This window comes from Sarcophilus harrisii, chromosome X (genome assembly GCF_902635505.1).
Source record: "Sarcophilus harrisii chromosome X, mSarHar1.11, whole genome shotgun sequence".
NCBI lineage: Eukaryota > Metazoa > Chordata > Mammalia > Dasyuromorphia > Dasyuridae > Sarcophilus > Sarcophilus harrisii.
This window is the reverse complement of record NC_045432.1, coordinates 79,050,719-79,074,883: the sequence shown is the minus strand read 5'-3', so window position 1 is coordinate 79,074,883 and position 24,165 is coordinate 79,050,719. Positions and strand designations below refer to the sequence as shown.

The 24,165-nt window shown below is 57.3% G+C and overlaps 1 protein-coding gene across 1 annotated transcript in view; it reads left to right on the top strand.

Moving 5' to 3' along the window:
- The window catches only part of SHROOM4 (shroom family member 4), a 127,958-nt gene extending 117,708 nt beyond the window's left edge, over positions 1-10,250 (top strand). Inside the window, exons 6-11 of the mRNA XM_031944810.1 lie at positions 153-788; positions 3,456-3,586; positions 3,658-3,940; positions 5,095-5,353; positions 7,461-7,730; positions 8,465-10,250. Of these exons, the coding sequence (XP_031800670.1) occupies positions 153-788; positions 3,456-3,586; positions 3,658-3,940; positions 5,095-5,353; positions 7,461-7,730; positions 8,465-8,734 (1,849 nt within the window). The 3' untranslated portion in view covers positions 8,735-10,250. The remainder of the gene's footprint in view (positions 1-152; positions 789-3,455; positions 3,587-3,657; positions 3,941-5,094; positions 5,354-7,460; positions 7,731-8,464) is intronic.
- The last annotated feature ends 13,915 nt before the right edge of the window (positions 10,251-24,165 follow it).

The following is a 24,165-nucleotide window of genomic DNA, read 5'->3' as shown; positions in this document are numbered from 1 at the left end:
GTCAAATGCTAGCCTGGGAGTCAAGGACCGCGGGCTTTGGGGCCTCGCCGGGTTGCTCTGGGCAGGTCCCTCGCAGCTCTGGCCCTCCGTGGGAACCTGCTCCTGGTGCTGGGGGCATCCATGCTCCAACGATCCTCTCCACTGTTTTCCAGGGACCGACCTCATTATAAAATCGGCTGCCCACGCTCTTGTTTTGAGAACCCCGGGCGCGAGTGGTCAGCGTGCTACCGAGCGGCCTCCTCCCTGGACCTCCTGTGTGACTACGATCACTCGGTGGGGACCCTGATGGGCAGCACCATCTACGAGCCGCCACTGCCCCGTCCGCTTCGGGGTCGGGCCTTCTCAGAGAGTCACATCAACTTGGACCCCCCGAGCGCACGGGCTAGAGAGAAGAGAGAGCTTCTGGCCAAGGTGGATGAGACCCGGCCGGACCCCCTTGGAGCCAGAAAGAAGGCCCCGCCTCCCCCTCGGCCCCCACCTCCCAACTGGGCCAAGTACAGGGGCCACCGGCTATCTCAGCACTCCCAGTACGCCAGCTTAGAGACCACCGGCGGCCGGCGGTCTGACACGGCCTTGGAGCAGCCTCGTCCCCAGGGAGGCCCGGCGGAGGTGGTGAGGAAGCGGTCCCAGAGCCTCCCTCCAGAGCCCCTGCCCAGAGACTTCCCCCCACCATCCACGGGCGACAGGCCTGGGCCGGAACAGCCCGCTCCTCAGTACTACCACCCCGGCGGGGTGTGGAGAATGCCGGAGCAGTTGGGCCTCAAGCCGGACCCCGTGACCACAGCCAGGCAAGTCTTTCTGGGGAGCCCAGGGGCCCACGGGGCCGCTCCCCCCCAGTCCCCAGAGTAGCCTTTCCACAGGCCCTCAGACACCGCCCCGGGCTGGTCCCGCACCTTAGCCAGGCGACGTCGGCCCCGGCCTAGCTCGGGGGGCCTGTGGCCTCCCTTGCCTTGCTCTGATCAGCCTGGGGGCTCTTCTCGTCTGCCTTCTCCTCTCTGAAATGGGAAGCACGGGCAGGAAGGGCATGTGCCAGCAGCCGGGCACGTGGGCCCTGTTGGGAAAGGGATGTCAAAGGCTTCTCGCAGCCTCGAGGCCCGGCCTTCTTGCCTCACTTTGAGCAGGTTTGAGCTGCTTCCTTTCTCCCCTTTCTTTGCCCTCTTTGTTCAGGTATCACCTCAGCAAGGCCTCCGTCCATGGCTGCCCATTCTCCTGACCCCCAAATAGGCCCTGAAACAACCCAGTTTGGGGGCCAGTGGGGTCCCCACTACCAATACTCTCTGGGTCACTCTCAGAGGCCCCATTGACCTTTGCGTGCCCATCGATGCCCTGGAGAAGCTCTTGCCCTCTACGATCCTAGGCACCCTGAAGCCCTCTTTGCACACACCCGGGCTCTGAGAGCAAGGGACTGGCACTAGTTCACAGGGCAGTAAGTGGCCAGGCAGGGAGCTGACTCACAGTCCCTTGCTACTGCCCTCTGCACCAGCTCCGTTGCTGTACTTTTTTTCAAGGCCTTTTATTGACCATCATCGGGCTCCTGGGAAATTGAACTGGGAGGAGCCATTGCCTCACATGGGGCTTCTCAGCATGGGTTGAATCCTCTTTTCTCCACGAACTCCATCTTGCTACCCCCAGCTGACCCCATACCACCTGCCCTCTACCCAGAGGTCACGCCAACTCCAGAGCCTTCAGCTTACGGCCTGCCAGCACCCGTTCTTCTCCCTTTCTTGCTCACACGGTAAACGGTGGTCTTGGATATCCAGCCTACGTTTCTCCTGCTTGTTCTCCCCCCGGCCCCGGAGGCGAAGGACTAAGGGTCCCCAGAAGCCCCTTCCCTGGCTCCATACCCAGAAGGCAAGAACATTTCTCTTGCCAGAGGGGCCAGAGGGAAGTCTCAGCCGAAACATCGGCTGACCTCTAGGTCGCTGCTGTCTTGTCCACGTCCAAGCCCCTGAATTTACAGAGAAGGCTACTGAGGCAAGCCCAGGAGGAAAGGGACTTGGAATGCTAGCTCACTGGAGCTAGAAGGGGCCACAGAGTCCTTTCCATCCCACTTCCTGAAATCTCTTTCTTGTCCCATAAGCATCTCAAGCTCAATATTCCAAAACAGACCTCGGCCTTCTCCTGGCCGAGTTGCCAAGCTCTCCACATCTTCCCGGTCACCCAGGTTTACAGCTTAGGTAATAGACCCTTTCTTCGACCTCCCCTTCTCTTCTTTCTCCCCCCATTTTTCTTCTCTTTCAATTTCCAGAAGAGCCCGAGTCCCTAAGAAGGGAAGGGGCTTGCTTGTTGCTCCAGGCTACCCCTCAAAGGGCCGAGCTTCAAGGCTCAGGTTTCCTAACGAATGGCCAGCGCGCCTTTTTGCCTCGCCTGGCTCTCCATGGCGCCTTTAGCCAGCGTCCAGGGGAGTGAAGGACCTTAGGGATGGCTCCTATGCCGGGGATCTCCTCCCCGCATTTCCCCAAAAGCTTTTTTCCTGCTTCATGTCCCACAAGAACGGGAAACCTTGCCCTTTCTGGACCCAGGAAATTGCATCATATGACGAGATCCCTTCCAGCTCCGACATCCATGTTCCAAGGTTCCTCCCAGCTCTGACCTTCTCTGATCTATGTTCTAAAGTCCCTTCCGGTTCAGAATTCTGTGTTCTGAAGTCTCTTCTAATTCTAACGATCAAACTTTCTTTTAGTGTTGATGTTCTATGTTCTAAAGTCCCTTCTAGCTTCCCTTCAGGATCCTAAGATCTCTAACATTCCACGTTCAGAAGTCTCTTCTAGCGTTCACATTTTATGTTCTAAAGTACCTTCTGGCTCTGATATTCAGTATCCTAAGGTCTCTTCCCGATCGGATATCCAAGTTCTAAAGTCCTTTCCGGTTCTGACACTGTGTCCCAAAGTCCCTTCTAGTTCTAGATGTTCCAAAGTCCCTTCTGGTGCCAATATTTTTGTGTTCTAAGATCATCTCCAAGTCTGCTGTTCTTTGGTCTAAGTTCTAAAGTCCTTCCCACTTCTGGCTTTCCGTATTCTAAGCTTCCTTCTAGTTCTGACATTTCCTGTCCCAAAGTCCTTTCCAGCTTTAACATTTCAGTGCCCAGTAGTTCTTCCACTCCACACATTCTGTATTCTAAGATCCCTTCCAGCTCGGACATTCTGTGTTCTGTGATCTCTTTCAGCTCTGACATCCCATGTTCTAAGGTCCCTTCCAGTCTGCGTTCCCAAGTCCCTTCCACTTAGCATGTTCTGTGTTCCCAAGTCCCTTCCAACTCTGCCATTCAGTTTTCTGGGGTCCCTTCCAGCTTGGACACCTTAAGGTCTTTTCTGGTTCTGACCTGTTCTTTCTAGCTCCAACATTCTGGCACTCTAAGGGAGAGCCTCCTGGCTAGTCCATGGAGGTAATGGTCCATTTCCCAGTCCTGAGGCTTGATGGTCTGGTTTCTTCCTTTTCCCTCTCCCCCTCCAAAGATCGGAAGCACTGGTAGAAGACCAGCCCAAAGCCAAAGAGAACTGGAGCCAGACCTGTTCTCCCGCCGAGGAGCAGTACCGCCTGGTCAACTGGAGCCCGGAGCAGCAACGCCTCAGCCCTGCCGGCCTCGGTGAGTCATCGGTGATGGGGGATGCTGGGGGATCTGGACCGTGAGCACTCACTTTCCACTTTGTTCTGCAGCCACAGAGGAATCCGGGCCCGTTCAAGACATCACGGAGGTTGAAACTTGCCACTTGGTCTCGACGCGGAGGTCGGCCCCGGCCCGCGTCAACTCGGAGGAGTTAATGAGAGACGTGGCCGACAGGGACCGGTCACTGGCTGGCATCCTCAACTCGGCCTCCAACATGGTGACGGTTGCAGAGGTCATGGGCGACCTCTTCCCCGCCAACGAGCTGCCTTGGAAAAAACATGGCCGCCAGAATTGGCATTTGGTCAGAAGGAGGCAGGAGGTAGCCAAGGAAAGGTAGGGCCTTCGTCCTAAGTGGGCAGACTTGGGGGAGGGGGGGGATGGTGACGGCAGCAACCCTCCCACTGGCTGCTGGGCCTTCTGATTTTCCCCCAACCCAACCCGGCAGCACATGGTAAGGTGGTAAAGTGCCTACTGTGTGTCAAACACTGGGGACAAAGAGATGAGATGAAAAATGGTACTTCCCCTCAAAGAACTGGTTTTCAACTGAGGGAGGGTGGTGATAGATAAGTGTGTGTGTGTGTGTGTGTGTGTGTGTGTGTGTGTGTGTGTGTGTGTCAGTTAAGAAGGAAAGTAACTGAAGGACAAGGAAAAGGAGGACTCCTTGTGAGCTGGAGGAAGGTGTAAGGGAGAAAGGGACGGCCCAGTTGGGAGAGAGTGGAGCGCCACGTTTGGGGAATAACAAGCGTGGCTTTCTGGCTGGCATGCCAGGCGCAGGAAGCCCAGGAAATCAGATGGTAGAAGGCTCAGGAGTTGACGTTTCCTCCTCGAGATCACTGGGAGGCCATGCCTGTTCTTGGCCAGAGTCCTGTGCTTCTGGGAGATTTCTCTGCCCCCTGTGGGGATTGCAGAGGAGACAGCTGGGAGTCCCATAAGAAGGTCTCTCTGTGTAGCCCGGGCTGAAGGGCCAAGGGCCTGACTTGAGCTGCCGGCTGTGGACATGGAGAGGAGGGGCTGGAAGTGAGTGTGAGAACCAGCTCTCTGGGGGCCATCACCTGCAAGGTCAAGGGTCATCCTCGGGTGTCCCAGTAGGAGCATGCTGGGCTTTCTCCCAAAGTGGATAAAGCTGCACCTTGGCAACCTTTCTGATTCTTCTTGGGTTTGTTCTGAAGGCGCAAGGCTCATGTCTCCCGAATCGCCCTTGCCTGGTGGGGACGGTCCAGGGCCGACTCCTGGGTGGGGCGCGGCGGCGAGGCTGCCGTCATTTAGGATTTATGGGCCCTGAGCCTTTAGCTGCTCAGTGACTTCCTATGACCACACACCCAGCATGGTGAGGGATGGGGTGAGGAGAGCCTTGTCGACTTGGGCCAGTTGGTGGCTGCCCCTCATCTATGACACCGGGAGGCTGGGTTCCGCCCTTTTTTCCAGATGCTCAAAGTGGCCCCCCGGGCAGCCCCCTGCAGCTCAACTCTGCTTCTGTGCTCCCTCAGGCAGGAGTTCCAACCCATTTCCCCCCCGCCGCCACCCGGCAGCTTTAGCAGCCCCACCAGCCTCCCCAACCTCACCAGCCCCACCAGCCCCAGCGGCCTCATCAGCCCCACCAGCCCCACCAGCCCCACCTCCTACTCCGCCTACTACAACACCTCGGCCGGCAAGGCGGAATTGTTGAACAAGATGAAGGACCTGTCCCAGTTGGCCAAGGACTCCCTGGGAGAGGCCGAAGTGGACCATGAGCTGGCTCAGAAGAAGGTAGGTGGGGATACTGGGAAGGGAGCATCCTCTCGGGGCCTCCGGGCCCCCCAGACCGGAGCAGAAGCTCCGCCCCTCCAGTGCCACGGAAGGGTCTGACCACCCTCCTCACCCAAGCCAGCCCCCAGTAGGCCATGGAGTCAGAATGCCTGCTGTGGAAAACCCAAAGCTCCCTATATTCTCTATGGCCCCACTTCCCTTGCCCATGCCTTAATGTTCTCGGCCCAGGCCCAGCCTCCCGTCCTTCGCCTCTATGCCCAGGGCCCGGGCCCAGCCTCCCGTCCTCTCTGGCCAGGGCCTCCTGGAACCGGCCTAGTCCTTAATGAGCCCCCTCCCTCCAGATCCAGCCTTGCCCGTCAGCCCCTGCCCAACACTGGTCCTAACTGCTAGGCAGTGGGGGAGGCTGTTAAGTGCTGTTCTGCCAAGCTGATTGGGTGCCTTTAGAACAGGTGAGGGGGGGATGTTCTCTCCCAAGAAGCACAGCGCCCCCCCCTCCATTTTTCCTCTAAACTCCATTGGCTTGTTGTTTTAATCTGATTCCTGGAATCCCTTCGCCCTCTGTCCATAGGATTTCATAAGCAAATAGTGTTGCTATGGCAACATGGCCAGGCTACTCTCCCATCTCTCGCAATCCAAACCTCCCGGAAATTGTACCTGGGCCCCCGGTCCTCCGAGGCGGAGGCGTGGGGTGGGGCGGGAGAAGGAAGGGCCCCTCCCTCCCCCCAAACCCCAAAAGAGTGGGCCGCAGCCGTGACCTCAGCCCCCCGGCGCCTCCGGCCCCCTGCCTCCTCACGGGTTTCCTGGAGCTGCTCGGAGACACGGCCTATCTCTGTCTGCCCCGAGCTTACTCAGGCCGTGAGCTCTGCAGGAGCAAATTTAATAAAGAGGAAGAGGACGGGAGATAACAAAATCCAGAGCCAGAGATGTGACTGTCAGGGAGACTGGGGGGTCCAGGAAGCCTTTTTGACTGGGGAGGGAGAGTCAGGAAGACGGGACAGCCTGGAGGCGCCGCTGGGCTGCAGGCTCACTGCAAATGCCCTAAGGAGGCCACACAGTCCAAGCCAAGTCTCTCTTTGGAGGCCCAGGTCTCCAGAGTTCCCATTTGGCATCTCCTCCCCCAGTACAGAATTTGGGTCGGGATGGCAAGGCCGGCCCCAGAGGCTTCTGGGAAACCTCTTTCAGGGCCCTTCCCCTCAAGCCACCCTCCACGTGTGGACAAAGCCAAGGGCTCAGCATACCGTTCTGGGGCAGGCGTAGGGTCACCATCTTCTGTGTCTCCTCCTCTTGTCGCCTCCACCTGGGATCTCCAGGTGCTGAGCCCCCAGAGCAGCCACGTTGGGGTCTAAGGACCAGTAGGAGCCGGAAAGGCTCTTTTCCTGGTTCTCCTCAGGGGCCCATGGAGCTCTAGGAAGCACTTTGGGTTTGGTCTAGCCGCTTTGGCAGTGCCGCCGAAGGCCAGCCAATCCAAAGGTATCTGCCCGGGGAGCCCATCCTGTGTTGTCTGAAGAAGCAGGGTTCAAAGTGTGGCTCTGCCGCCCAGTCCCTGTGCGGCCCTCAGCGGGACCTGTTTCTTAATCCAGGGCTCAGTTTTACAAGGAGGTTGAAATAGGTAAGCTTTGAGGGCCCTTCCGGCTCCGGATCCGTGACAGGCCCAAGCCCCTCGGACCGATGATGGGCAGAAGTTGGGGCTTGCACACTTTCGGCCGAGGGGACCTCACTACCTCCCGGGGCGGGGTCCCACCTTAGGAGAGTACATGGCCCCCACCTAGAAAATGAGCCCCTGCTGTCCCTCATTAGCGGCTCAGGGCCCCAGTACATGTGTGTGATGGAGGCCCAGCCTGCTCACTCGTACCCAGAACCCCCCCACCCCCGCGAGTGGGGCCCCGTGCTCTCGGCCGCTTCCCACCATGGCTGTTCCCGCTTCCGTCCCATGGGGCCGAGCAGAACCAAAGTGCCCTTTGGAGGCAGCTGGCACCCCATCCCCAAGGCCTCCAAGACCTCCAAGGCCCGGTGCACGAAGGCCTTCCTCTGGCCGATTCCTGGCCTCGGCCCGGCCACTGACCACGCTGTCCTTTCTCATCCGCGCTCCGGCCTTCCCTCCCGCCAGCTGCAGCTCATCGCCAGCATCAGCAAGAAGCTGTCCGTGCTGCAGGAGGCCCAGCGCGGGCTGATGGAGGACATCAGCGCCAACGTGGCCCTGGGGGAGGAGGTGGAGGCCGTGCTGAAGGCCGTCTGCAAGGCCAATGAGTTCGACAAATTTCGGCTGTTCATTGGCGACCTGGACAAGGTGGTCAACCTGCTGCTCTCCCTTTCTGGCCGGCTGGCCAGGGTGGAGAATGCCCTTAACAGCCTGGACCCCGGATCCACTCAGGAGAAGGTAGGGGGCAGAGCGGGGGTGGGGATGCGGGCCGTGCGGGCCCACCCGCTGCCTTCCTTGGGCAGCAGCTGGGGCCGGGGAGGCGTGGCCACTCGGGAGCCCCGGGTGGGGCTGGGAGCAGGCCCCTGCGGGTTAAGCCCTGCCCTCACGGAGGGTGAACCTCACAATCCTAGCGGGCCCCCAGGAAGGGCATCTGAGAACCCCCAGGTTGGCAGGGCCCCCAGTAGGACCCAATTGAAGGCTCTCTCCATTGTGCTTCCAAGTTATCATCCACTGCCGCTTGAGCACCTTGCTTAATGAGCAACTCACCGTACACCCCCATTGGCCAGGAGTCTCATGATACCCAGAGCCCAACTCGGCTCTTATGGAACTCTTTCCTCTGCCCACCTTCTTCCCTCATTACTCCCATTTTGGGTCGGGCCTGACTCTTTACTCTGCCATGATCCAAAGATGGGGACCGTACCCTTTCCCTCTCTGGGCCTCAGTGGTCCCCCCTAGCTCGGCTAGGAGCCGATTCCGATCCCCTTTAAGTCTCCTCTTCTCCGGCTGCCCGGCGCCATTCGACTCTGGTTTACGTCCTCCTCGTTTTGAAACGAGAAAACGAAATCAAGTGGTGGGAGACAGGGACCCACCTTTGGGGTTAGAGGGGATGGTCACCCGGCGGTTCCCAGCTCCTGCTTGCGTGAGCATGATATTTTCCCCGACGCCCCTTGACCCCTGCCGTTTCCCTCCAGCTTGCACTGATGGAGAAGAAGCGCCAGCTGACAGAGCAGCTAGAAGATGCGAAGGAGCTGAAAGAGCACGTGGACCGGCGGGAGAAAGCCGTGTATGGCACAGTGTCCCGCTACCTGCTCCAGGAGCAGCTCCAGGACTACCGTCACTTCGTGAAGATGAAGTCGGCCCTCATCATGGAGCAGCGGGAGCTGGAGGAGAAGATCAAGCTCGGGGAGGAACAGCTCAAGTGTCTTCGCGAGAGCCTCCTGCTGGGCCCCCAAGATTTCTGAGGCTCCTAGTGTGAGATGGGGGAGGACGAAAGCGGGCCCGGAGCCGCTCAGAGTCTCAGAGTTGGCCACAAGCCCGTCCTTCCTCCCTCCCTCTCTCCATCCCTTCCTCCATCAATTCTCCTCATGCTAAACGCCCCAGCCCCAAGAAGTGCCTTCTGTTGCTAAGAGCCCAAAGAACCCCCTGCCTCTGCCCCTTCCCCAGCTCCAGAACCCGCTCGCAGATACTTCTAGGCGGCTTGCCTGTGCCCATGGCCTCTTCGGGCCCGACACTCCGTGCGGAACCGGGCCCCAGTCTGCTGGCCCTCTCTGCCCATATTCCTCTCTGTTCGGGGGGGTCCTTCAGCCCACCCGGCAACCCTCGAGAGAAACTCCAAGGCAGAGAGGGGTGGCTCCTTGTTTCTATCAGGCAGCCAGACCACAGGGAGCTTCCCCTCCGAGCTTTGCCAGTGAGAGCCACGGTCAGTCCCTAAGCGCCATCCCCGGCGCCGACAGCAGCCCCCGCCCACCCACGTCCGCCCTCACAGCAGACGGCTACCTCGGCGGAGAAGCCGGCTGTCGCTTCCCGGGCCCGTGGAAGCCCGAGCCGCCCCCCTTTGGGAGAGAAGGGCCGGTCATTCGTTTGTTGTATGTTAGCGTTGTTTTTTCCATTTTATTTATTTATGCTCCAAAACCCCAAGGAAGTGGGCATTGGAAGAAGGGGTCAAAGTGTGCCGGAAGAGAAGTCTTGGTGGGAAGTCCCCGAGGCCCCCAGTGGCACCGCCACGCTGATGAGAAGGACCGGCCGTCTCCCGGGCCATGGCCACAGCCCACCCAGCCTGCCCGTGGAGCTCCTATTTCAGGTTGATTTTTGCCCTCCGCTAGCAACCATCTGTACCCCCACTTCTGGGCCCCCAATCTGGCAAACTGTCTTTTCTCCCTCATTGTAGTTGATACGCTGACTGGCACCTCCCCCCCACTAGATATAGAAGGTCCATCTCTTCACAGAACCGCCCAAGGGAGATGGAGGCACCTGGCCTCCTCTGGCCAGAAATGGTTCCATCTCCACTTCCATTTTGGCGCCTCCTCTTGCTGCCCACGGGGGCGGCAGCAAGGGACTCCCAATCGGGGGGCCCATGTCTCTTGGCCGTGGCTTACCTCCAGCTACGTGGACCGATGGGGGTTTTCTTCCAAGGGAGCGCCGTGCTTCTCCAGGAGGATCCTGACAGAGGCTGGGATCCAGTAGGTGCTGGCGTGAAGAAAGTAAGGGGACTGCCAGCGGGGCTCAGCCCTGAAGATTGCCGAGGCGGGCGATTGAGCCTGGCTCTCTCTCTCTCATCGGAAGCCGGAGGCCGGCGGTGGGCCCCAGTGTCCTCCCCGGGAAGTCACAAAGGACTTTGCTCAGGTGCTTGCTGATGGGGCATGACAGCTGCTGCCCTCCCGTTTACTCTCTTTGAAAGCGAGGGCAGGAATTCAGCCAAACGGACCCCATGTGGGCCTAGTCCTCCTGGGGTGGCCGGGGCAGCTTTCAGAGGTGACTCCCCAGCCTGGCCCAGGCAGCCACGTTCTCCCCTGTCCCCCGGGCCTTCTGTGCTACGGCAAGGGCTAAGGGGCAGCAGCCTGCCAAGAAGGACCAGGATCTCAGTTAAGACAAAGTGAAGGCCGCTGGGTGGACGTGTTAAATCCATACCAGTCTGAGCGGCAGGACGGATGTCTGGTTTCTTTAATGGGCCCTGGGGATGAATGGAGCCTTCCAAGACATCATAATAATAAGCGCTGGCACTCAGGGAGAGCCCCATGGGCACCAAGGCTTCTCATGGAGCTGTGAGCTGGCCCCCTCCTAGGCGGGACCTCGTGGTTTGTATAGGGTCAAAGGTCAACCCCCCCTTCTGCCCCCTCATGACTCCCCAAGGGGCGGAGAAAGGGCAAATGCTATCCTCGGTGCCCCGGACAGGCCTGTCTTCCCCTGCCCACCCCGCCCTCCGGGGTCAGAGCCAGAGCCCCAAAGTGCGGGGCTCCTGCCAGACACAGTTCAGTGGGAGCCACCTCCCAAATCTGCACTTGCTTACACGCGCACTGGAGACCGGTCCCACTTGGGAACTGGATCATCGGTTGCCTCCACACCCACAGGCACAGTAGATGGGCGGTTGTTCAGGAGGGAGCCGCATTAAGCCCAGAAGGAGAGAAGTCCCGCTCAGGGAGGCCCCAGCAGTAAATACCCAAGGAGAGCGCCGGGGCGGGGGGAGGGCCTGGAGGAAGACCCTGGGAGCAGTGGTCACTTCACAGCAATAGGGAGAGAGCCCTCATTTCTTTTCCTGGTCTTTAGAATCTCCTGGTCTGCTTCTGTTCCCAGCCCTCAGCCTTCCCTTGTACCCCTGGGCCCACAGAGAAGCCCCCTGCATTAAAAGGTGCTAAGTATGAATGCGTCTTGTGTTTCTTTGGGCGGCGGGAAAGGCCCCTCCCGGACCTTTTCTAGGAGGCCCCCTTCTATACCTGGGGCCGAGCTGGGGGGTGATCGCCATTCTGGGGTCCTTTTGTCTCCGGGAGATTTTCTGCGGCCATTCTGAAAACGAGGAGCACCCGAGCTGGACGAACCGGATCGTCGGGGCGTCCGACTCAGGGCGCCCTCCTCATCCAGCAGAGGACTCGCACAGCCCCAGAGCCCGAATCGGCCCCCGGGTGCCGACCGCCACACCGCCCTGTACCGCCAAGCTGGGCCCGGCCTGGAGTCAGCTGCTCTGCGTCGTGAACTGCCCCCGCTATACTTGGAGGGGGCCCAGCCCAAACCAGTCATCCTGAGAGGGTGGAGCATATTCTAGGAGTTCTTCTTTTTAATTCTTTATTTTAAAACTTAAATAGTAAATAAAAGAAAGAGGAAAAAAGTGGTCACGGACACAGCAGAACATACAAGAGGATCCAAAATATGTAAGTTTCAGATATACATGGACACAGACATACATACATGCATGTGCATGATCACTCGTTTGCTATTCCTGCTGCCTCTTCTACTTCTCTCCACTAGTTTGCCTTGCTATTACTTAACTGCCCCCCACCTCAAGAATCCCTCCCATATCCCTTGCCTCCCTCTTTATCCCTTTCCTATTAATCTACACACCTTATCCCACCCTGGTTAATCTTGGGTTTTTCTCTATTTTCCCTCTTGTTCTATCACCAAGACGATTTTCTTTGCTTCTTTTCTTTTATTACTGTATCTAGATTCCTTTTTTGGTCACAGATTTCAGGTAGTCCATTTATTTTTATTTTTTTCCCCTTTTGATCCACTCTTCAGATCGGTTGTTTTTCTAATGAGACGTCTCACGTTCTCTTCTATTTTTTCATTCTTTTCATTTTGTTTTGCCATTTCTTGGTCCCAGAACTTGACAGGCTTCCCCTTGCCCAATTCTAACTTCAAAGAATCCTTTTTTCTTTAATTTCCCTTCTTGTTCACTCTCTGTGACCTTTTTTGGACACAGATTTCAGGGAGTTCAATTATTTTTATGTTTTTTTTTTCTTTTTTCTTTTTGATCCACTCTCCAGATCTGTTGTTTTTCTAATGAGACGTCTCACATTCTCTTGTATCTTTCATCCTTCGTATTCTGTTTTGCCATTTCTTGGTCCCATAACTTCACTGGCTTCCCCTTGTGCAATTTTAACTTCAAAGAATCATTATTTTCCTTTCAGACTCTGGATTTCATTTTCTAGTAGGTTGTTTTTTATACTCTTCGTTTTTTTCTTGAATGATTCTTTTTTAGTTTTTCCTCAATCTCCCTCATTTGATTTCTAAAGTCTTTTTTTTTTAAGTTCTTCTATGAACTCATTCTGGGCAGGTAAGCGTTTAATGTTGCTCTTTGGAGGAGGAGAAGCTTTTTTTTTAACTTCAGTATCCTCAGAAGATGAACCCTGGTCTTCCCTATTCCCAGAGTAACTTTCTATGGTTGGGTTCTTTCTCCTTTGCCTGCTCATTTTTTAAAAATAAGAGTTTGTTAGTGTGATCATCCCTAATCCTGAGGAGGGTGTGGTTCCCTCTGGCTTTAGTTCTCCCCTCTGGGCTGGAATCTAAAACCAAGAACTCCCCTGCAAGGGCCCACAGCCAGGCCCCTTCCCTGCCCCACTGCTCCTGCACTCACCAGCTGGACCTGGTGTTCCTTATTAGCAGAGATTTCCCAATATTCCCAGACTTAATCCCCTCCTCTCCCCCCTTCCCCATTTCCCACACTGTTCTGGAGATGAAAGTCCCTGGGGTTGACCCTGAGGCTCCCTCACCCAGCCCAGCTCGCTTGTTTTTTCTGCAGAGCTCCCTTGGTGGTGTTGACACTTAATTTGGGCCAAACCTCCATCCTGGTTTTTCTTCAAATCTCCTGGTGTTCCAAGAGGACCCCTGTTCTGCCCCAAGTCTTATCTGGTTTTCATTGGTCTACATTCACCCTGAGGGGTGATTTTGTTTTGAGGGGGAAATCTGGAGAGCTTAGAATTTTCTGATTTCTTCCGCCATCTTCCCAGAATTCTCCTGACAAGTGATTCCCAAGCTTATAGCATTCATTCTAATTCATGCATTTACCAAGTGTCTGTTGTTTATTGGTCAGTCGGGTCCAGCTCTTCATGACCCCCTTTGGGGTTTTGGAGCGCTCTGCCATTTCCCTCTCTAACTCATTTTACAGATGAGGAAACTGAGGCAAATGTTGAAATGACTTGCTTAAGTTCACATGGCTAGTAAGTGAATAAGGCAGGATTTGAATTCTGGTCCTCCTGATGTTGGGCCTGCAGTGTAGCTGAGGGGACCGGACAAAGAGCTGACTGGGCCGCCATATGAGATTGGAGAGAGAGAACAGAGAAGATACCCTGGGACCCTTGAATGTGGCCGGGAGTGGAGGGCAAAGGAGGGTCTTGGAGGTGACATCGGCACTGGCCATTAAGGAAGGGCGGAAAGGAGGCCATCCCGGGAATCGGGCAGATGTGAGCCCAGGATGGGAGAGCGGCAGCCCCTTGGGCAAGGCGGAGGGGAGTCCGGGTTGGTGGGGGTAGAAAGTCCTTGAAGGACAGTAGGAGGCAATAAGTATGGAGAGTCGATTTCCACATTTTGGAGGGAGAAGGAGCTCAAACCATTCTCAACACGCAACAGGGAGCCACTGCTGCTCCGGGGTGCAACGACACAAGCAGGGAGCAGATCTGGGCCTTGGAAAGAGCCCTCTGCTACGGGCTGTAGTACACGGAGGGTATACGGTGAGCCGGGTGGGCGGTCGGGTGGACCATGGGGTGGTGGCCAAAGTTTCTGGGCCGTGCTGCTCTGGAGGCCAGAGGGATCTCGGGCCCTAGAGGAAGGTTTTGGGAGCCGGTGGATGGACTGCTGGTCGAGAGGGTGGGGAGGACCCCGTGGGGCCCAGTTTGGATTGTGGGCGGCTCAAGGAGCAGCCGGGATCCGACACTGGGACGCTGGGCCAGATGGACAAGTGCTGCTGCGCAGTCAGCGGTGTGTGTGTGCACGTGCACATGTGACTCTTTGTCCATAGAATAACCATGATAAGGATGAGAATCCTAATTGTTTTGGTAGCACCTTAAGCCCTTCGCACCCACAAAGCGCTCATCACCCACGTGTACTTTACAGATAAGAGAACTGAAGCCGAGAGAGCTCGTGGCCTTTGTGCAGGGCCGCGTGGGCAGCACGCCCAGTTGAATCGAAGCCCCCGCCCCAGCCTGCAATGCCAGCTCTCCTTCCCCTACACCCCATCGCTGTGAAGTAGGGCCAGGAAATCTGGGCAACTCGCAAGGCTCCAAATGGCCTGTTCCTCCCACACCACCACTTGGGCCAAGCCACCTCCCCTCTCGGGCCTCAGTTTCCCCCTTGGTAAAATGAGATCGAGTTGGCCTCCGAGGTCCCTTGTAGTGTAGGGGAAGCTACAAAGGCCTCCCTGTGTAGGCGGGCCCCGACACCTCAGCTCCTGGGAGTGGGGCAGACCCCACTCTCCCTTCCTTCACACCCATTCCCCAGATTGCCACGATCGGTCCCCTTTCCCAGTTCCCCCTTGGGCCAGTCCCTTAGCGAGGGACTCTGCTCTGCTTCCAAGTAGCCCTGCTCTTGCTCCCTGGGGGGGTGGATCTGCAGATGCTCCCTGAGCCAGAGGAGGGAGTGATGGAAGGAGATAGATCGGCTTCCCTGGCCAGAGGCCTCTGCTGACAGCTCAGAATGACTGCACTGCTCCCCCTCCCCTCTCTCTGCTGGGCAGGTCCCACTGCAGTGATGGCTCAAGCCTGGGGCTGCGGCTGCCCGGGGCTCACTGCCTGAGGGCTCCCAGGCTCACCCCACCCCCTCCTCCCCTGCTGGACCACGGCAGGAGGTGCCCGGAGTGGGAGCACACGGGAGCCCTCACCCCCTCAGATCCCCTCAGCCCTGACCCCTCAGCCCTCACTCTCTGACTCCCTCACCCCTCACCCCTCACCCCCTCACCCTCCCTTCCAGAAGTTCATCACACATTTGCCTATTCAGCAGGGTCAAGTGGAAAGAGGATTGGCCCTGGAGGTGGCTGAAATGTCCTGGGTTCAAATCCCAGAGCAGACCCTTCCCAGACATGTGACCCTGGACATCCCCCTTACCGAGCTGAGCCTCAGTTTCCCCTTCTGTCAAATGAGGGGGATCATGCTTCTGGACCCCGCCCCACATGGAATTGTTAGACTAGTATATGTGAAAACACTCCTGATGTGCCGAGGAGCACATCCACCATAGGGAATCATCAAGGGCTCTTAAAGGTCACCTGGTCTGGCCTTTTTACAGAGGGGGAAACTGAGGTCCAAAGTTCCATAGCTGGTATCGGTGGGTCTCAGTCAAGTTCACCCCCTTCTTTATCAAATGCTCTGGGGCACCCTGACCCAACCTATCCAGTCCCCCCTCCCCCCACCATGTCATGGCTGCCATTTCTGAGGGCCTTGTTCTCACAAGGGCTTTTTTCACCCCCAATTGACAGGTGAGAAAGCTGAGAATTAGAATATTTGGGGCAGCCCCGTTTGTAGCGGCCAGAAACTGGCAACTGAGGGGACGCCCATCTATTGGAGAACGGCTGAATCAATTGTGGCATATGAAAATTATGGAATATTATTGTTCAGTAAGAAATGACCAACAAGAGGATTTCAGAAAGGCCTGGAGAGACTGACACGAACTGATGCTGAGGGAAATGAGCAGGACCGGGAGATCCTTATATACTTCAACAACAATACTAGATGACGATCAGTTCTGATGGACGTGGCTCTTCAGCAATGAGACGAACCAAATCAGTTCCAATAGAACCAGCGGCACGGCAGCGAGGCTCTGAACCTGGTTCCCAGCATGCACAGGGTTCAGTTTGGGACACAGTGACTTTGAGGTTGGGTGGGACATGCCGTGGGGGAGGGGAGGGAGGCGAGAGGAGGGGAGGTCTCATGCCGGAAGGCTTGATCCCAAATGAATCTTAGGGGTTGGGGTCAAGGCGGAAGGCTGAAGACAATGTAGAGACTGGAAGTCTCAGAGGAGGCAGTGAAGGAGAGGAGCATCTTGGGGCGGGGGGCGCTGTCCCCAAGGGAAATGAATGGCACAGTGAGCAGGTCCTTGGGGATTCGGAAGGAGGAGTGAGGGGAGGGGCAGAATCTGGGCCCGGAATGGGAAGGTCACTGAGGCAGCAGATGGAGAGTTTCCCAAGAGCCTTGGTACTGAGAGGAAGAGGGCAAAAAGGCTCTGAGGGCTACAGATGGAGCCAGTGGAGGGTCAGGGGCTGACCATGCTGGGGAGAAGCAGAATGGTGGGGATTTGGGGTCCGGTAGTTGGCCGGGGGTGGGGGGGAGGGAAGTACCCCTATGAGGAGGGAGCTTCCCGCCGAGCCTGGAGAAAGGATACATGGATCGATCCTCATTTGCTCAACACTTTTCACAAGCTCCCGATTACCCACCGACCAAAGTGGTAAACGCTTGGGCTGACATTCAAGGCCCTCCACCATCTCCCCGCCACATACCTTCCCCTCCAGCCCAATCCCGGGTGCCTCACCTGCCTTTCCCACTCAGTGCCTACGTCTTAGGGAACCGTGGGAGAAGAGAGCAAAAAGGAAAGAGCGGTAAGGTCAGAGCTGTGGGGGATGGGAGCCAGTGAAAGAGAGGAGGGGCTGCAGCGGGGAGGGCAGAGCCCCTCATCCCCCTCCTGGCTTCCTTGAAAGCCGGGGGCAGATGCCAAGTCCTTCCTTGTGAGCGGTCACTCAGCCCTCAGATAGCACTTCGATGGGCGTCGTTCTAGACCAACGCTATCCAGGAGCGTTCTGGACCAGCTCTGTCACCGATTGTTGTAGACTAAGAGTAGACCCAGGCTCTCTGGGAGCATTCTAGAGCAACACTTGTCTAGGAGTGTTCTAGAGCAGCTCTCCTGATCATTGTTTTAGACCAACACTATCTAAGTGCATTGTAGACCAACATGATCTAGGAGCATTGTAGACCAACACTACTGAAGAGTGTTCTAGACCAGCTCTACTGATGATTGTTTAGACCAACGCTCTTTAGGGCTGTAGACTGATGCTATCTAGGAGCGTTCTGGACCAGCATTATCTATGAACGTGGCCAGGCCCCCTCTGTGACCGGCTGTTCCACGTGGGCAGGGACTGTGACTCTGGTGTCCCCCCCTCCCCCGCCAGTGTCTGGCACACAGTGCACATTTACTGAATGGAGCCGGCCGGATCCCCAAGACTGACCATGGGGAAGATGGCTCCCAGATGGGCAGAGGGTCTGGCCTTCAACACCTTCTGCCCATTTGGCCGGGGGCCAGTGCCTCGGTTCCCTCCTTTATCAGTGACAAATGGCCCTTGTCAAGCCCTTCTGACTTTGGGGAGAGAGGAGAGCAGAGGGCAGAGATGGTCTTCTGAGGAGGGCGGGAGGCAGGAGGCCCAGCGGCCCGGGAGCTTCAGGAGGGGGCCGGGGGGCCCAGGGAAGGGAGGGTGGCAGCGGGCGGCTCAGGGAGGGTTCTAGGAAGCGATAACGAGCGAGGAGCTTTCAATCTTCTGCAGATGAGATGCCCAGCTTCCCGCCGGCACAGGAAATTGCAGGCGCCCCTTCCCGCTCCCGGCCCGCTTATCCACCAAGGCCCAGACATCTAGAAGCGTGCCGGGCCGGGGCTCCGGCTGCATTCAGATCAGGCTTCCCCGTGGGCCCGTGAGGGGAGTGACGGTCCAAGTGCAGCCGGGGGGGTCGACAAGGGGGGGGGGGGGGGCCCAGCTCAGGCCCAGCTAGCCGGCGTGTGAGCCCCCCCCCCCCCGTGGTGCAGGAGCCCCTGGCACAGGAGAACTGCTGAAGCTGCAGCCCCAAAGGAGGGGGGGGGGCTCGCTGGCATCTTGGCCGAGAATTTCGCCTTACCTTGCTGATTCGCTCATTTGGGCATTTATGTGAGTGCTTCGATGCCCCTATTAATGAAGAGGCTTTGGGCCAACGACGCACTTCATCGTCGGGAGCTTCATTTCCAGAGGCAGGAACGGAGGAGAGACCCGGGGCCTCGTTCCAGGAGGTGGCTCCTTGCCCTGCCGCAGCTTGGCAGGGCCCTGCCTTCCCCCCCGCCCGGGGGCCCTGATCGGCCTTTGGGTGGGAGGACGAGGTGGGGACGCAAAGGCCCGCGGAGCCTCGCTCGGGCTTGCCGGACCCAGGGGTCCAGGGTTGCCTCCGGCCTCGTGGCCCCCACTTTGCTGGGCCAATGGTTTTGTCACTGAATTCACAGTGATTGTGTCCCAGAAAGGGCGGGGACTTTAAAAGTCATGGCCTCCGACCCCTGTGGTATTCTGGTGTGCTCAAGAACAGGGCCAAGGGGCTGGAATCTTGGGAGCATCATGGGAAACCAGGCCCTTCACTCCCTTGGTCACCAGTCTCCCATGCCTTGGCCAAGTCCTAGGCCCAAGGTCACAGCTAATGGTGTCCAGGGCGGATCTGAAGTTGGCTCCTCCTGTTTCCAAGCCAAGCATTCCGTTCGCTGCCCCATGCTGCTTTGCAGCCCTTTGACAACACATGAAAAATGACAAGCGGTCAAGCTAGAACACCCGGAGGCCCACCTGAGGCAGGCCAGCCCAACGGCGGACAACTGTGACCGATGGCAAGCTCTCCCTCATCTCTCCTGGGGATTCATGGCCTCGTCCCCACCCACCTGGTGCCCTTCTGCCCCCCCAGCCTCACCCACGTGGTGCCGTTCCGCCCTCCGCAGCTGGCATATACATCTTGTTCCCTTACCTCCGTGCCCTCAGTCTACTGCTCATACTCTTGCTCTTCCCTCAGATCAGTCTCCCTGCCTTGGTCTCTCCCCTGGGCCCACCGTCCTCCCTCCCGCCTCCAGGGCAGAATGGCGCCTTGTGCCCTGGGATGTTTGAGGGCCGGCTGCCATCTGGGGTCCTATGTTCCCTCCAACTCAAACTGATTCCTTTGGGGGGCAGAGCTCAACACCCGTAGGTGGCCCAGGCTCGGGTGGGACACAGATGCGCCAATGGTAGAAGCCCAGAAACATGGATGGGCCCTGGCAAGGCCTCCAAAGCTGGACTCTGCCCTTGACCTGCAAGTTCCTGGAAGGGGATTCCCACCCTATGAAATACAGACTCCCCTGGAGGGTGTGTGTGGGGGTCCCACCTCAAGTCCCTGCCCTGGGCCTGGGCAAGAGAAGACCCGAATTCGAATCCCAACTCTTCCCCACCAAGTACCTCTTCTTTATGATGTTTTTTCTGGGGTCCATCCCAGTCTCAGATGCTCTAGGCCAGGGCCTGCTTAGGAAGGGTGCTTAGGAGGCACTTTCCGATGCTCACCACCAGGTGGCAGCCTGTCTGACGGTCCTCCCAGGGGCCCCGCTGGCTGCCTCCTGAGGAAGGGGCCATCTCTATCCTGAGCCCCTCTAGGACCAGGGCTCCAGGGAGGCTGGAGAATGTGCCCTTGGGGCTCCTCCAGGAGGCTCAGTGCTAAAGATCGTAGATTCCGGAGTCCAGACACCTGAGTTCAGATTGTTACCTTGCTGCTGTGTGGCTTTTGGCAAGTTCCTTCCTGTCTCTGAGCCTCACTTTTCTACTCTAGAAAATGAGAGCGACTCAGAGGAGATGATCTCCAATGTTCTGCAACCTCTGGACTTCCCGGTGGGTGCCCACCACCCACTACAGTGTTGGGGAGTCCCGTGAGCCCAGGTGCAGGACAAATATAGTTGAGCTACTGAGCAATAGTTGACTTTGTTGTGGGATACTCAGACTCTCAAGATGGTGAGACTGGGAAGAGGCAAGCTCCCATGATCCCCAGGGGCTCCATATCACTGGCTCCCACTCATTTGGACATTCGTAGGGGTAAGGGGGAAGGCAGAAGTTAAGCTAATTATCCATCAGCCAAAGTGCATTGTGGGCAAAACCAAGAAGAGAGACAAGATGCGGCCTCTCAGCCCAACGACCACCTCCGGGTGCGTTCTGTTGGCCTCAATGGGACCGGGTGTCTGGGTCGCTCGGGGTGGCCCGTCCTCGCTGCAAGAAGAAGGGCCCACTGAGGGGAAGGGGAGCCTGGAGTCATGGCCCCCAATCCCGGACAAATCAACCAAAGCAGAGACTGTAGGGAGCCTGCATGATGAGAAGGTCACTCTGCACCTGAGTGGGGGATGGGCCAGAGGCAGGAAGGCCCAGCAGAAGGCGCCGGTCACAGTGTGCCCAGAGGACTCAGGCGGCTACGGGAGGGGCAGGAGGGTGACTGGTGCCCAGGAGCGGGCAGATGGCAGCCAGAGGGAAGGAGGGGGCTTAGGGGAGCTGGTGGCCCCCAAGCCCAAGCGGGAGGAAGCTGACCCGGTGAGGAAGGCAGGGCACAGAGGGAAGAGCCCCTGCTGGTAGCATCCTCCTGGTGCTGGGGGCCCCTTAGGGCAGCTGGGGGGGGCTGTCCCACCACAGGACGTGGGGGTGACTCTGGGAATTAACCGACACCTTGAGACCTGCAGCTGCTCCCGCTCCTGGAAGGCTTTTGTTGTCCTTTAAAGAAAATTCCCTCTGGAAAATGCCAGGAGGCTGAGAGGGGCCGTGAAGAAGGAAGTCCCTCAGACCCTCTCCCCCCCCCCCCCCAGGAGGACCCCACTGGCTCTGGCCCATGCTGCTGTCTCTCCCCACCCCCACCCAGAGGCCTGCCTCCCGCAGCCCGCCCGCCACTGATAGCATGTGGACAAGCAGGCAGGACCCACCCCCTCCGGTGGGCGTGGCATCGCATCCCCGTCCCCATGGAGATGGTTACCATCACACCGCTGCCCTCTTCTCCCGGCCCAGCAGGCCACATTCAATTATCTTGTGCTTTTAAGGGCCCTTGAGAGCCGAGGAGACGCAGCCTCCAAAGGGGCCGTGTGCAATCGGGGGACATCAGCGTCTTGGAGGCTCCAGAGGGCCGGTGGGGACCAGGGCAGGCTGCCTTGTCTGCTCGGCCCAGAGAGCAGGGGGAGGGGAAGGGACAGCAAGGGAAAGAGGAAAGCGGAAGAGAAGGGAGACGGGAAGGGAGGGCAGCGGAAGAGAAAGGAAAAGGGGAAAGGGAAAGGAAGGGGAAGGAAAAGGAAGGGAAGGGGAAAAGAGGAAAGGGAAAGGGGAGAGGAAGGGGGAATGAGGGAAGGGGAGGGGAAATGGAGGAAGGAAAAAGGAGGGAAGGGCAGGGAAAGAGAAAAAGAAAAAGGAAGGGGAAGAGGAAGGGAAAGGAAGGGCCTGGAAGGGAGAAGGAAAAGAAAAGGGAAGGGAAAGGAAAGGAAAGAGAAGAGGAAGGAAAAGGGAGGGAAGGAAAAAGAAAAGAAAAAGGAAGGGAAGGAAAAAGAAAAGAAAAAGGAAGGGGAAGGAAAAAGAAGGGAAGGCAAAGAAAAAAGGGAAGAGAAACATAAAGAGGAAAGGGGAAGGGAAGATGAAGGGAAAGAAAAAAAGAAAGGGAAAGGGGAAGGAAAAGGTGAGAAGGGAAAGAGAAAAGAAAAGGGAAGGGGAAGGAAAAGGAAGGGAAGGGGAAGAGAGAAAAGAAAATGCAAAGGGAAGAGAAACATCAAGAGAAAGGGGGAAGGGACGATGAAGGGAAAGAGAAAAAGAAGAAAGGGAAAGGGGAAGGAAAAGGAAGGGAAGGGAAAGAGAGGAAAGAAAAAGCAAAGGGAAGAGAAATGTCAAGAGAAAAGGGGAAGGGACAATGAAGGGAAAAAGAAAAAGAAAAAGAAGGAATGGGAAGACAAAAGGAGGGAAGGCAAGGAAGCAGTTTGGTGGCTGCCTCAGTAGCTGCCGAGTCCCCTGTCCCGGGGCCTACTTTGGCTGAGCCCCGGTGGTGACTGGCCCAGTCAAAGGGCCTCAGAGGAGCACCTGAGGCACCAGTGGGAAGGGGAAGGGGCCTCTACAAACCTCTCCCTCTTCTTCCCCCTCTTGGGAGGCTTTTTCAGCACCATTTTACTGGGGAAGAAACTGAGCAGTGGCCAGGTCTGCCTCAGCCCAGTGAGCCCGCTGTGCCCAGCCTTTGTCCAAAGGCCTTCTTCCAGCCCGGAGGCTCTCCCCTCCCTGACCTGAAGGCAAGGCGGGCATGCTCCCTTCTTCCTCCCCCAGAGGCCTGGCCTAGGGCTAGGGGGGCAGAGGAGGCAGCTTCCGGCCCTTCTCCCGCTCCTTGGGGCTTTTCCTTCCACAGTCCTGGGAAGGGGGGGATAGATGAATAGGGGCCGCCCCCCATGATGTGCTCCCTCCCATATACAGAGCCGAAGCCCTTCTCAGATTCTCACCTTGTAGGATCCTCCCATAAACTGGTCAGCCTAGGCCCACCTTCCTGTCCTTTTGAGGACGTGTGGCTATAACACAATTCCCCCCATTTTACAGACAAGGAGGCTGATGTCCCAGAAGTGACCGGAAGTGACTTGTTCGGGGTCACCTGGCTAGGCCGGCCACAGGCTCAGAATTCAAACTCGGCTCTTCGGATCGATTCCTGCCCCGATGCCGAGCGGAGCTGCTGGAAGGGTAGGGGTCGCTGGCAAGGAGTCCCGTGGTGGGAGTGGGGGGGGTCATTCCACTTTGGGGTCACCTCAAAGAAATAGCACAGATCCCGAAGCAGACATTGGGGGCCCAGAAAACCAATGCTTCCCTTTTCCCATTTTTGCTGATAACTGCAGGTTAAGGCCTGGCCACTTTGTGCAAAGTCTGTGTATGTGTGTGTGTGTGTGTGTGTGTGTGTGCGCACGCACATGTTCAGTTATCTTGTGCACTTAAGGGCCCATGAGCGCCAGGATATGTCATCACCACGGGGGGCCTGAGCAGTCCAGGGGAGACCAGCAACTTCTAGGGCCCGAAGAGACGGGCTATGGCTGTGTGCCTGAGTGCGGCCACCCCGCACCCCCATCCTGGCCGGGCCTAGGGCTCAGCTGACCATTGGGGAGAATAGCACAATCCCGGCCACATTTCCATTTCCGTGCCCCTCGTGACAATGACACGTGTGGGAGCCTGTCAGCCAGGGTGACGAGGCAGCACCTCGGCCTAAGTTAGAAAGGAATCCAGCATTCGGGGCCAGAAAGCCAGCGCTCCCCATCCCAGCCCTTCTGCCCGGGGCTGCAGCCCCAGCAGACACTTGGGGAAAGGGGCTCGCTTGGCAGCTCTGAGCCCGGTGCTGGCCCGCAGGCCCGCTCCCTCCTGCCCAGGCTGGCGCTGGGCCTGCACTGCAGGGATTCTCTCTCCTAGGCTGCCGCTGCCTCTGCCCCATGGGATGGAGCTTTTCTCTTAGGCCTTACCTATTGGCTAGAATATAAGGGACCCTTTACCTCCCAACTCAACTTCTCTGCAGGGGCAGTGAGGGGAATAGAGGGGAATGGAGCACATGATGGTCACAAGGGCCACCCCACACTGAACGTGGAGAGAACGTCTCATCCACAGACCGAGCTCCAGGTGGCCAAGTGGGGTGGCCTTTGATCCCGGGCCTCCCTGGGGAATGGGTTGGCAGGAACTCCCTGGGCAGACCCAGACTTTCTGAATCCAAAGGGGACTTTGGGGCCATCCAGTCCAGCATATCCCTGACCAACTTCCCCACCAACTGGTCATCCAACTTGAACTTGTACACCCTCAGGGATAGGCAGCTCACCACCTCTCCCGTTCTACTTTCTCTTGCTCTCATTTCTAGGAAGCAGCTCTCTGACTTCGTCTCAATCTGCCTCTCTGAAAGTTTCCCCTGTTGCTCTTGGGTCTCTTCTGGGACCAAGAAGAACAAAGCCGATCTCTTCCCTACATGACAATCTTCCAACTTCTGGAAGTCAGCTAGTAAGTCTAGTCTTCCTCTCCCTCCTCTGAAAACAGCAGAACAAATAAGCCTGAAGTCTAGGACAGTATCTCTTCATCCCCAGGAGAGCAGAGCTCAACTTAAAAAAAAAAAAAAAAGGTCTGAGTCAAGAAATAAACTGGAAAATGTACAAACAACACCAAAGAATTTGACCATAAAAACCCACTACAGAGAAAGGAAGACCAAGACACAAACTCAGAAGAAGACAACAA